This window comes from Vitis riparia, chromosome 12, assembly GCF_004353265.1.
Source record: "Vitis riparia cultivar Riparia Gloire de Montpellier isolate 1030 chromosome 12, EGFV_Vit.rip_1.0, whole genome shotgun sequence".
NCBI lineage: Eukaryota > Viridiplantae > Streptophyta > Magnoliopsida > Vitales > Vitaceae > Vitis > Vitis riparia.
In genome coordinates this window covers 9047169-9061228 of record NC_048442.1, presented here as the reverse complement: position 1 = coordinate 9061228, position 14060 = coordinate 9047169, and the positions used below count along the sequence as shown (strand labels likewise).

The 14060-nt window shown below is 33.2% G+C and overlaps 1 protein-coding gene across 5 annotated transcripts; it reads right to left on the bottom strand.

The window, feature by feature from the left end:
* Positions 1–1069: 1069 nt before the first annotated feature.
* Positions 1070–13510, bottom strand: LOC117927202 (vacuolar protein sorting-associated protein 20 homolog 2). 5 transcript variants are annotated; one of them, XM_034846644.1, is made up of 8 exons: positions 13347–13509; positions 12153–12243; positions 8880–9047; positions 7865–8017; positions 7557–7709; positions 2042–2125; positions 1549–1711; positions 1070–1457 (listed from the first exon to the last, which is right to left on the bottom strand). In XM_034846644.1, the coding sequence occupies exons 3-8, from the start codon at positions 8979–8981 to the stop codon at positions 1432–1434; spliced, it is 681 nt and encodes a 226-aa protein (XP_034702535.1). In that variant the 5' UTR covers positions 8982–9047; positions 12153–12243; positions 13347–13509; the 3' UTR covers positions 1070–1431. The 5 variants fall into 5 exon arrangements, with proteins under 5 accessions (XP_034702535.1, XP_034702533.1, XP_034702532.1 ...); XM_034846642.1 differs by having other exon boundaries at positions 12153–12235; XM_034846641.1 differs by having other exon boundaries at positions 12153–12220.
* Between the last annotated feature and the right edge of the window lie 550 nt (positions 13511–14060).

Sequence of the window (14060 nt, the reverse complement as noted above, 5' to 3'; positions counted from 1 at the left end):
AAAATTTAAAATATTAATACATTTATATAAAAGATAAAGAAATAAATATTATTGATTTTTAATTGTATATATATTTTAAAACTTTAAAAAAATTATTTTAAATTTTAATAAAATATAAATTATATATTTATGAAATTATTGATTCAATTGTAATTCAACCACCAATTCGACCATTGAATCATAAATCGGTAACTTTTCTGTTTTAATAATCACTCCAATTTTTAAAGCATTGATTTTTATGCAATTTAATTTTTATTCCTTGTATCATTAATAATGCAAAACAAGAATTTTGTCAACTACGTATACATTGAATATTTGAAACAAGATGGGATTCTTGAAATGGTGTAGTGAGTTATAGCTTTATGAATATTTAGAAGAATGCCATGTGAGATGCATATTTGGTTAAAAAATTATGAGTATGGAAATATATTTTTTCCTATTAGATTACAAGTTTGTAACTAACGCCCATTCCGGTTAAGTGGAAGAAGCATGGCTATAAATAGGTCGTTTGCTATTGTTCTAAGGATTGTTCACCTTTGCACAATTAGGCTTTCCTACTGCTCCCATGTAGTCATCAGCCTAAATAATTATTATCTAGTGCAAGAAGCTTTTCCCAAAGTAGGCAAACAAGGATCATTCTCTACTTATGAGCATCGTTTAGATCTCAACTTCATCTCTAAAAAAGCAACTGATGGTTCAGTTAAGCCTAAGGAATCCTAAGGTGCCAATGAGTCAATGTTGTATCGGTTTTGTATCATGTTGAAGCAAGAAATACTGAAAATTGACTCAAGTTGGATACAACCCATTAAATAATCATATCAGATTCACCTTACTCAGAAAGGATTAGTTTATTACACAAAATATGACACAATATGTTTAATTAATTTAATAAATGAGTTGAATTAATTTTATATGAATTGTCGATAAATAACTTATTAACATAATTTTTACTTATTAGACTTGTTAACACAATAATAGTTCAAATTATCATTATGACTGAGAACTTAACTTTATTTCGGTTTTTTTTAACCAAACTTAAATGAACACCCAAAGTTCCCATTAGTCCAGCTTTCAATAACAACACAAGAAGTAAATAAATAAACTGTATGACAGGATCCATCTTTCATTTGGGATAGTAACTTATTATGCAAGACCATTACATAAAGAGCAAATCTGTTGGTGATCTCAGAAACTGAAGCAAATGTACACAATCGCATAAGCTTATGTGACCAAATCTGTACATACGATATCGGATATTGGAATATCAGTGATTGCAGAACATCAGAACCAATCTGTACACACAAAAATCTGTAAAGCACATCCCTACCAGAAGATGGTCCAATTTGGATCACAAACAGCTCCCGGATATAGCAATATCATGTCATTTTCATACGCATTTGTGTATGTAACCAGGCCCAATACTCTGCCCAATCATGCAGGCAATGGTTCTTCCATAACTGTGAGATAAAAAATTTGTCAAGCAATTTTAGAAAAGAACAGGCTCAGAAAAAGATAGGGAATGAGGGGGTAAGGGAAGGAGAGAGAGACCTTTTCTCCTTGTGGAAACTCCAGTTGAAGCATCTTCAGCCTCATCAGCAACCGCCTGGGGAGCAACTGGTGCTTTGGTGGGTACATCAGGAAGGTCCAATTTCTCATTTTCTTCTGGAGGCGGCACTGCTGCAGGAACTGCCGGTAGATCTTGGAGGGTGATCTAGACAAATAAAAGGGAATTGCTCAATTTGATAAGAAAAATTTACGACTAAAACAGATATTCCTCGCTTCAAAATCAAATTTCTGAAACCTATTAAACAAACAAAATAATGTACCTTACTGCATGCCAAATAATAATTGAAACTACAGCTAGTTCAATACAAACCAAATGAGCATTAACATTGACGATTTAGAATTAAACAACGGGGGAAGTCAGCAGGATATATTATTAGTAACATAGATAAAACACTGGGAAAGATACCACGATATTTGCTACCAACAGAAACAATAAATCTTATAAGCTAATTGTTTAAATAGAAAAGATGCACACCTGTGTTTCCAGATTTTCCAATTCTGCTAAAATTTCCTCTTCATCTTCTGCTGATAACTTCTCGCCCAAGATTGCATTAATTTCCTTCAAATCCATTATAAAGACAGGAGAATCTTTTTAGAAATTAAAAAGGGGAAGAACAATGCAAGTAGAGAGAAAGGTGCAGTGAAGAAAGAAGTTGAACAGTAAAAGCTGACCACACTCCCACACTAAATTGACACTGGGATTATAATACAAAGCCATAGAGAAGACGCAGAAATAGAAAAGAAAGAACTAGTCAATCTTAATGAAAATAACAAAACAAAAGAAGGCAATGAAATTTTCTACATTTTTTTTTATTTTTTGATAACACGAAAAGCCACTAGCCCCATTTCAAGGACTGAGGGAAGCCACATTCATATACAAATTATCTCTACTTTATTGGGAACCTATCTGTTAACATATAGAATCTTCTCATATTCCACATACTTGCAGATCAAATAGAACACGATTAAATACATGAATTAAAAAAAAAAGAAATTATCTAAAAAGTTAAAATAGTGGACAAATCTAAATAGTTGAAATGAAAAGCTTGATTCTATGCCTACATCTTTGTCCTTACCACTTCCAAGAACATCAGAACCCTTTGAAGCAACTCTTTTCTTGCCCTCTACCTTCTAAAAGGATGCTCAATGCTCCCATCCTACCTCATTTCTATGAATGTCCCAGATGATGAGTATGCAACAAGACTAAAGTGACTCAATTTTTCAAAGTAAAGAAAAACATGCACTTGGACAATAAGGTGACAAACCATTATATAAAATATAAAGGTTTAACCTTCATATTAAAAGGATCTACTGCCAATTTGTCTTTGTAAAGAAAATTTTGGGAAGAATAAAAAACTAGTTTTCAGGAAATTTTACAATTGGGAAAGGGATTCCCTTTCTTTTCTTTTTCTTTTTTTCCTTTTTATTTTTATTTTTATTTTTTTATTTTTTTTTTGGAGAAGCTTCATTCAATAACAGCATGCAGAGGAATCAGCTAACTTATTCTTCTTCATTGTAAGGTGGCTCATTCTCTCAAACATGGGTCAAGTATGAGTCCCTTTGCTTTTCTAAAACATGAAGAAATCATGTTAAAGATGTGGGACCCATGTTTGAGAGTTCCATCCTAATGCTCTTAAGAAGGTTGTCTTTGACCTTCAAATTCTACTTTAAGCATTTAAGGAGCTCTCCTAAATAGGGTTTAACCATTGCACACCTTGCTTACCCAACTAATCCACCATCTAGTTAGTCAAACAAGGAATTCATGCAAAATAGTAACCTAATATTCTAACAACATTGATACTTATCAAAAAAATAAAAATACTCCTAACAACATTGATGATTTTGCTCACCCAATCATCAAACTTCCATGGACTCGCTCCTTTTCTAACACCCATGATCTAACAATGGTCAAATCTCCATCCTCCAAAGAGATTATTAAGGCCCAAAGAACTTGTTTGATGCAAGCATTCTAAAAGGATAGGATCTCTACCTCTATGGCCAACTGCACCCCACCAAGTTTGGAAAAGGCTCTAATCCCTCTCCACAATGATCCTTGCAAACACAACCAATCCCTAACCAAACAAGCATCCATTAAAATCAAGCTTCAGGAAACCCATGGGAAGAGATTACCACTCTATGCTAACCTCCACAATTCTCCTACAAGTAGAACAAGCAAAGCTCCAATTTAACAAGATCACACTCAAACTCTCAAAGTAGTACTTGAGAAAGCAAAAGTACTTCATACCAAAGATGGGAAAAAAGGCATATAGCACCCATAGTGATTCTAGTCCTCCACCTCTCTACAAATATTTTGGAATTCATCTAAGCTAGACCACCAAAAGGATAGTAAATATACTACCTGCTATAGAACCTGGCAATTATTTTGTAGGGACTGGTCACCAAACCTATGGGCCTGAAATTAGAAATCGGCAAAGAGTTTCTAAGTAACAAAGACCATAAAGGTGGGATTGGTGTTCTTATGAACACCCCCACTATTATAGAACTTCAAGAAAACTCTCAACATATTCTCCCTTGTAGTAATCCAAAATTCCCAGTAAAATGCTTAAAATACAAAAATAAATTCTGGATTTGATGCTTTTTCTTGCTCTTGTCAAATGCTGTTTTTCTAATTTCTTTTTCAAAGGGCGGCCCACCCAACTAATACTCTCCTTGGAGATGAAAGACCAGCCCAAACCCTCAACCTTCTAGAGGCCAATTTACCTTATCCTTCACAAACGCTGTTTTTCTAAATTATCTAGATAAAGGGCACTACAACCAACACACTCTCCTTGAAGAGGAGAGACCAGGCCAAACCCTCAACCTCCAAGTGTCCATGGAGCCTCTTGTAAATTCAACTGAAAAAAAAAAAAAAAAATCAAGATCTTGGAAATAAGATCATGGTAACATCACCTATTCTTATACATCAAGGATTTTATTAGCCTTTTTTTCCCCTTTTACCATCAAAAAGCTTGAAATTCTAACCCCCTAAACCCATTTAACTACTGATTTTAGCCCCAAAAACACCTCCTTTCATAATAGAGCTTCTCTTTCCACTTTCTTAGAGGCTCTAAGAGCTATAAGATCATTTGATAAGTAGCCTGCCATTCACTAGAGTTCTACTTTCCTTATCCCCAAAAGTAACTTTATTTCAAAACTTCAGTTTAATTTTAATAGGCTGCAGCATCTGCATGAACTTATGATCTCCAACCTTCAACATGAGAATTCCCTCCACCATTCACTCACAGAATCTTTAAAGACAGAATCAAGAAGATACATATTCCAAAACCAAAAAATGAAGCCGGAACTCATTTAAACAGACCATGATCAGAAATAGGATATGGTTGAGTCCCTAAAGGGTATGGGAAAATCTAACTTGCTAATCATTTGGAATATACATATAATATTATATAGGCAATAAAAAAGAATATATTAATAGTGCCTTAGAAAGGGGGCACCAAAGTACACTTGATGTATACAATATGTGCCTAAACGCTAGTCAACAAGGAAAGAGAAAAAAACAAAAAAAAAACCTCCCTCCCCTTACTTCAAGTTTAGTCAATTGACAAAACCTATCATAAATATTGATTGATGAAACCCATTCCAAACAAAATAGTCATAAAGGAATATTTTAGTTGTTTGATCCAACTGCACAGTATTTTCAAACAACCTTCTATTTCTTTCCTTCCAAAGAGTCCAAAACAAGTACAAAGGAGTGGCCTTCCAAGCTTTCCTCCGTTTCTTCCCCACAAAAGAACCATGCAAGCTTTAAAGATCCTCTCTAACAGGGAGCAAATAACCCATGAGACATGAAACAAAGAAAAAACTAGCTGCTACAACAATCTTGCTTTTGCACACTGGAGGAGAGTGATCATTTGATTCATCATCACCTTGACACATGTAGTATCTATTCAGCATGCTCCAACCCTCCTGTTGAGTTGATCAATCTTCAGAATCTTTCCCCAAATGGCTTCCCATGCAAAAAAAAAAACCTACTTTCATTGGCACCCAATGATTCCAAACTATGTTAATAGGAAAAGGTCCTCTAACTCCTCTAGCTAAGAAACTTAAGAGAGATTTGACAGAGGAGATGCCACTTTTGGTTTCCTTCCAACTCATCCTATCCTCCTCATTGCCTCTAATTAAGGTCATGTGCAAATTCCTTAAAAAGCTCCACTCCTCCAAGTTCCCAATCATGGAGTTGTCTTAAAATGCAGGAACTCCATCGGCCTCCCTTCCATCCACCTCCCACACCATTGCTACCCATTCTTCTATGGAGACAGTTACAGAAAACAGCATTGGGAAAGCCTCTTCCAAAGTCATTTAACCAAACCATATGTCTTCCCAAAACTCATTTCTAATAGCCTTCCGCACCCCACTCCATAACCATTCCACACTTCTCTTGAACACCATTCCCTACCTATTCTCCAAACTTTCCTACTATAACTTGGTTCTATAAGGACTAATTGTCAATTACAAATCTCCAATTCCACTTGCCACATAGGCCCTTGTTAAGAGGAAAGTTTTCTAATACCCATACTTCTTGTCCAAACAACCAATGGACCAATTTGCCAAATGAGGCCTCTTCTCAAGCCCACCACCACCACAAAGGAAGCCTCTATAAATATTTTCTAGTCTTAAATTTACCCTTCTCAGAATGGTGAAGAGAGACAAGAAATACATTTGGAGGCCTAACAATGTGCTTTTAGTCAAAGTAAATCTACCTCCTTTTGAGAGGTATCGTCTCTTCACATAGCAAGCTTCTTTTGAAATTTCTCTTCCATCAAACCCCATGCCTTGGTCAATTTATGAGGAGCTCCTCAAGGGGGAGACTTAAGTAAGTAATGGGTCCTTCCCCACCCTATAACCCAGCAAGAAGCTAAGCCCTCTACATCTGCAACTTCTCTAATTGGAATTAGCTTGCTTTTCTCCATATTTATCTTTAAGTTGGATATCATCTCAAACCACATGAAAGACCAACTTAAATGCTCCAAGTGTTCTTGATTGACGTCACAAAGAATTACAGTGTCATTAACAAACAAAATATGAAACACTTCCATCCCCTCCCTTCTTCTTCCACCCACCTTGAAACTCGAAATAAAGCCCCCTTCCCTAGCCCTACTCAAAATTCAGCTAAGAGCTTCCACAGCCAACATGACTAAGTAGGTAGAAAGGGGATCCCCAGCCTTACACATCCTAGAGCTCTAAAAAACACTCAAACGATGATCCGATGACTAGAACTGAAAATCTAGCAATAGTTATACACCATTTATCTGCCAAACCCACCTATCGCCTAAACCTATTTTAATCAACACCGAAATCAGGAAGTCCCAATTGACATGGTCATACGCCTTCACAATATCCATCTTGCAAATGACCTCATTGTCAGTACTCTTCAACCTTGAGTCAATGGCTTCATTAGCAATAAACACAGCATCCAAAATTTATCTATCTTCAACAAAGGCATGATAATATTCTGAAACCAATTTTTCCACTCCTTTTTTTACTCTATTAACCAAGACTTTTGCTAGAATCTTATAAAATCCCTTAATCAAGCATAAAGGGGCTTCCCCCGTGGTTGACCTGGTAAATGACTTCTATTTTACATGTCATGTCTGTTTTTCTTCATGCATACCTCTTGTTTACATGGGCATTGCCTTTTCTATAAGCAATAAATGAAAAAGAGGGGTAGGGGGGGAGGGATGGGTGCGAAAGAGTAATGAGGGGAGGGGGAGGAGCCAAGATGCAAGGTCAATTAAAGCCAAAACAGTCCTTGCACATAATGGATCTGCACCGTTTCTTACAAGAACCAAAACAAATCCTTTACCTTACCCCAAACAAGAAGTTATATCAATTTTTTTATATCTTCTTTTTTTTAATCTTTTGGTAGATATAAAATCATTCAAGCATGCAATAAAAACAAAAAAAGCATGACTAAATCCAGTCATAACATCAAAGAGCTTCAAGGGGAAATAATCATTAGTCGAACTCACATCTTGATAAGCTTTTGCTTCAGCTGAATCATCCATCAGTTTCTGAACATCCTCCAAGTTGATTTCACTTTGTATTGCTTTAATTGCATTATTTCCTGCCTTCAAACTATCAAACACAGCCTTCTGCTTGCTTGCTAGTTCAATATCTGCCAACTAAATTGAAAATGTAAATGGAAGTGTCTTTTGGAACTATAAAGCGTGCTTACAGGAAAGTACCAACAAGTAAAAATAAACCATCCACTAGTCCATCAATGTGGAGAATTTGAAGAACATAGAACAAAAGATTATTTCATAATAGCGGTGCTTACTTGTTGTTCAACATTAATGACCCAAGCATCAACTTGCTTGAGCAATTCCTCTTGTGCCTTCTTCTTTTTCAATGCTAGCAAGGCCCTGTCCTTTTTCTTTTCACGAATCAGGTCCCTTGCAGCTTGTTTTTCAGCTTCAATGACAGCATCAAGCTGGAAAAATATCAGATGACAAAGGGTAACTATCACATGAATTACAAGACATGAAGTTAACATTATATTCCAAATTACATTATCACCATGCCAATTCCTTAAACAAGTTAGAAATTTAGTTATTAACCACAAGGTTAAATCTTTTAGAAGTTCCAAATAGTTCAGCACCAAATAAAAAATAAAATAACAAATAGGTGCATACATGAGCAGGCAGAGGTTGCACCAATTGAAGAGAGAAAAAAGAATGCATCAATACAATGTCTAGTTCTATATGAGGCATATGGCAGCCCAATGTTGTTGGGATCAACGAGGCGTTTAGTTCAGTATTTAAACTGATAGTTTGAAACCCATGTCAAAGAACTAACTTCCATATTTAACACCAAGGCAAATTCTCAAAGCACATACTCTTTAGATGCCTTATCTATTTCCAAAAGAGAAAAGGTATAAAGAGAGAATTCACAAAACAATAATTATATTTTCAGAATAATTTACCTAATCAACTAGCACCCAAAAATATAACAAAAAACAAAATAAATGAAAGCCAGCCCAGAACCAAATAAACAGTAGATAACCACTTGTAAAAACCAAAAGAAGATACTCACCAATGACTCAACACAACAGATAAGCAAGTCCTCAGACATTAATTATTAAGAAAACCAATTATGATATGATAAAAAAAAAATAAAAAATAAAAACAATGCATGAGAAATGGGTTTAACCAGCTCATGTTTCGACTGTGAATAATCAAACATAACCAATCACAAATAAGCATTCTTATCATTACTTATCATCAGTTGGGGTGTATTAAAAAAATTGAATAACAGAAATTAAAGAATAAAAATTTGACAGAAAAATGGGAGACCTGTTGCTGATATTGGGCAAGCTTTCGTCTCTGGGTCTTCAGAGACAGAATTGCTCTGTCCACATCTGTGATCTTAGGCTTCTTCACAAATATATTCCCCATCTTAATTTGCTATTGTATCGATCTGGCACAGCCTTCCGAAGCTTAAGCCTCTCTCCGTGTTCTGTTCTGTGGGATTGATACACAAACAACATGATCACAACTCAATAGAGCAAATACATAACAAAAACTCACCAATTTAAAGGTTCACAAGCAAATAGAGAACAATTAATATTCTCCAAAAAAGAAATAACACAAAATTTTGGAAATATATTCTTCATGAATCTTCTTCATTCTTAAATCACCAAAACACATCATAGTTCTCAACAGAACACCCACAGATGAATAAATTTGACCAAGACACAAAGGAACCAAGGAAATGCAAAAAGGAACCACGTTCATTGAACGATTGCAATGGAAGGAAAGAGGAGATGAACCTTAAAAAAAAAACTGGAACCATGAAAGCGGCAGTGCGGTGTCACCAGCAAACCTGAGAAGGGAAATGATTGGAGGATAGAAGAGGTAGGGTCTGATGGATCTGAAGAATTGGACTTAGGGCTAAGGTGCTCTTTGTATTCATTTCTATTCATTAAAATATTTAACTTGCTCCAAGGTGCGCTTTGATAAGAGTAGGCTATATTTTTAATGAAGAAATATTTGTGCAAAGGGTAAAAACATTCCCCACTTTGAAAACCAAACCTTCATGTGTTCAAAATTGTAATATAACCTCAAATAGACCAAAATACCCCGATATTACCTTTATAAAAAGTGTTTTAATGTGAAATGGGTATAAAAAGTTTGATGGAGACTATTTTCATCTAAAAAAAATGTTATTCTTCTTGTTTTGAAAAAATGGAAGTCATTTTCGCACAACAAGGCCATATGTTTTACCCTTTTAATCAAATATTTCTTTAGTAAATATCAAAAAGACAAAAAAAAAATAATAAGCTGGTACAAAATAATGTCGAATATTGATTAGTAATACTGTCACACATTAGGTACCAAAATGAAAAAGAATTAGTATGACGTTATAACACAATAGACCGATTATGTTTCCATGTAATTTCCATATGTCATCTTCTATCATCACATTTTGATCTCAACAACAAATTTGAAAATAACTTTAAAAAATTAAAAGAAAAAAAGTGTGTTTGACATTATAATTAAATTCACGATAATACATGAAATTACAAAGTAGATGCATTTCACCCATTTTTTATCAGCCACAATAATCAAATAAATTTAATTATTTAGTCATGCTTGCCAATAAATCAAACCTTCTTAATTTAGGTACTAATAATTATTTTAAAATTAATAAAATAATTAAAAAAATTATACTTAAAGTGAATGTGAAGAGGTTTTTGTATAATATCAATATTTGGAAATAATAATTAATAAGTGAAATAATAAAGAAAATGATAGATATTTTGGAAATTAAAAATTGTATTTAAAATTATGTTTGGAAAGAAGAGGTGAATATGAAAACATTTTGTGGAATGCTAATATCTAGAATTAGAATTTGATATGTGAATAAGAACAACTGGTGGTCTAGTGGGTATTTTGAAGAGGATGAAATAATTCAAAACCATATTTAAAAGATTTTGAAGAAAAGGTGATTAAGAGATTTTGCACTAGAATAATATTTAGGATTAAATCTTGAAGATTTTGAACAATACTACATAAAAGATAAATAAATAAAAACAGCAGGAATCGAACCTACAAATTTGCCCCTTTATTAGGTTGGTATAGGTTGGGCGCTCTAACCATTCAACCATGGATGCAAAGAGACTCAACAAGTGAACTAGGTTTTGGTATTCCTTCTAGAGCTTCTATTTCTTCTGTTAAACAAGATTCGGGAAAAGAAGGAATAGGAAGAAGTGTTTCCAGAACGAACAAGATACGGGTTGAGAAGGGGGAGTTAGCAAAGTTAGACAAGATTGGAATGGGAATAGGAACATGTATTGATGTACCAGATCGGCTAATGCTGCCATACTTGAGAGGTTCCTACAATATTTCAAAAACTTAAGATAGATCATATTGAGTTTAAAAAATATGATTAATATTTTTTTTTTCTTATCGGAATCAAGAGATGTATATATTAATGTTAAAAGAGAAAAATATGATTATAAGTTAATCATTATTACATTTTTAATTTTCCCATGTGAATAATAATGGATGGTTTTTTCTTAATTTCAAAACCTCCTACCATACCTATTTTTGAGGATTTTTAAGAAATATAATTTGTATTCAGATTTTTTTTCCTTAGTATGTTTGGTACATATAAATAAAATGAGAACAAAAGAAAATCGCAATATCATATTCAAAAGAGAAATCAAAATCATGATAAAAATCATTTTAGTTTACATACTAATTTTATCGGCTTTTTTCCTTAAGAGTATGTTTGGTACATATAAATAAAATAGGAATGGAAGAAAATCGCAACATCATATTGAAGAGAGAAATCAAAATCATGATAAAAATCATTTTAGTTTACATAAGCATAACATTTTTTTTTATGTATGATCCCATTTCTAATACTCACAATAATGAATATGAAATCTATATCCATATCTAAATTGTGCATAAAAGTACAAAGAGTTTGTAGACTTTTTCTTTCTAAAGTACCCTAATTATATCACTCATTTTCTCATATCTCATTTATTTATCATTTAACTATAACAACCATAATAACCTCACTTTAAAGACCATAATAAATTCACCTTTTTATTATTTATCAGTTATAGCTGATAAAATTAAATTCACTTCATAAAAAGGTAAATAAGATAAAAAGGGCCACCAAAAGAGTGACCCAAGGTATAAAATCCACTTTACTTATTTTGCACTTTAAAATTGTTAAGACTCAAAATCTGCCCCATTAAATAGTTAAACCAAAGGATGAAAGGATAAAACATAACAAAACATAGACACTCTATTGCCAACAAATCCATCCAACTAGAAAAAAAAATAATAATACCATATATAGATGATAAGATATTCATCTCCAGGTATATTCATTGATGGCATTAAAATGTTCTCTTCATACTTAGCCAGATGCCAGTGAAATAGTGTGATTTAAGAGAGATTTCAAACCTCACATACTTTCCATATTACCTATTATCTGAAAAATGAAGATGTGCTCAGACTCTAAAAATAGGTTAAAATATATAACAATTCAACACCAAGGCAAAATTAATTAATTACCAAGATGAACATTTTGCAAAATTTGATACTTACATGACTTAGGGCTGGTTGATGAACTTGCTTGGATGTTTCAAAGGAGTCCAATATAGGCCTCACTACAGCTGAAAGAAAGAGGCCTGAAATTCTTAGAATAAAAGAACAGGTAAGATGAAATTTTCTCCATCAAAAAAGGATAATATACACTCATGTAAGATTAATTATAGAAACTGCCCAAGAATTTCTTCCCTTTTTATAAGCTAAATGCATAAGAAATTATGAAAAAGGATTGCCTTTGCAAACCATTCCACTTTACAAATAATGGATTTTCAAATCAGTGGCTGAACCAATTATATTTGTCAATCCAAATGACACTTTCTGCAAATTCCTCTCTCTCTCTCAAATTCCTTTCCAGAATTAGTCAATTATTCTAATATCTCCTCATCTAGGTGAGAAATTCTCCTTGGTTATTTTCACAGGAATTCAGCCATATAAACTAAAAACGGTTTTAGCATGATGAGGGAAATGATGCTCCATTGATCATTTGGCATTTTCCATGTAATCCAGAATGAATTCCTAGAGTACAAAATTTTCAACAATAGCATTGACAGGTTAAAAGCATTCCAAGAGAAACCTAGCTCTCTGTTTGGTTTCCAAAAAAAATGCACAAATGAAGGAAACGAACATTTTCATTCCTAGGTTATTTTGAAAAAGAAAAAAGAAAAGAACGAAAAGAAAAAGCCCCTCAGCAGTGTCAATTTTAGGTGGCATTTTTCTGTATTTCCGAACCATCGTTGGAGAAAAAATTACAATTCAAAAATTTAATACCTTTTTCATACTTTCTCTGTATCAAAACTGAATCTTTTTAAACAAGAAAACATTCCCAACTAATGAAGACCGTTAATCTAACAAAAATTTCAGCGTCATCTGTAATCCAAACTAGCAGTAGTTCCACGGATGTCCAAAGAGAAACCCTAGAATTCAAAACCCACAGCAATAGCATTCCCAATTTATAAAGCACTGAGAGTGAAATCCCTCCCTCTGTTCGGATTACCAACAAAATGAAGAAAAACAAATCAAAAATCAAAATTAAGAACGTATTCTGATTACTGCCTCGAGCGAGCCCTAGATGATTAAAAAATTAGGATTCAAACTTTTCTTTCACGTTCTCATTATTTTCTCAGAACCCAAACGATTGAATACAATCTAGCAGCCTATTGAAATAATTGGGAATAGAGATTGGAAGAGTACCTTGAATGCTTGAACTCGGAGATCGACCGAAAAGCAGCGTTTGGAGAAGGAATGATCGGACTCTGTCGAGCAAAGAGAGATGGGGGGCTTCTTGTGCTGCCAGCAAACCGTGTTGAACGTGAGTTCGGTTCTTGGACTATCCTGGCGCATATGCGCTGATTTCTAATAATGCATCCTATGCCTCTCCCCGACAAATAACCCTAATTTATTACAGTTTTCGATCCAAGTCAATTTCGTTTTCACAAATCTAATAAATAATTTATTTGTTTAATCCATATTAATATATTAATTTATATAATTAAGTTAATTAAGTCTATCTCGAAATAATGTAAATTGATATTATGTCAAATTTACACTACTTTATTTACAAGTTTACATCTTTATCCATATATAAAATATTTTTAATATTATACTTATATTCCAAAATATTTAGTCATTGTTTTGTAGTTGTTTTCAAAAGCTGTTTTTTGTTTTTTAAAACAAAAAAATAAAACACCACATTCATTAACTAGAAAATAATTTTTTATTCTTAAAAATATAAAATAAAGTGTTTTTTTTGTATGAATTATTTCCATGAATTCTTTTTTTTTTTTAATTGTGAAACTTTATTCATGTTTATCAAAAATTGAGAAAGTTAGAAATTTATTAAAAATCAAGGAAATTTGTAAAAGATGCAGAAAAATAGCAGGAAAATTTATTAAAATCTGGTCTAGA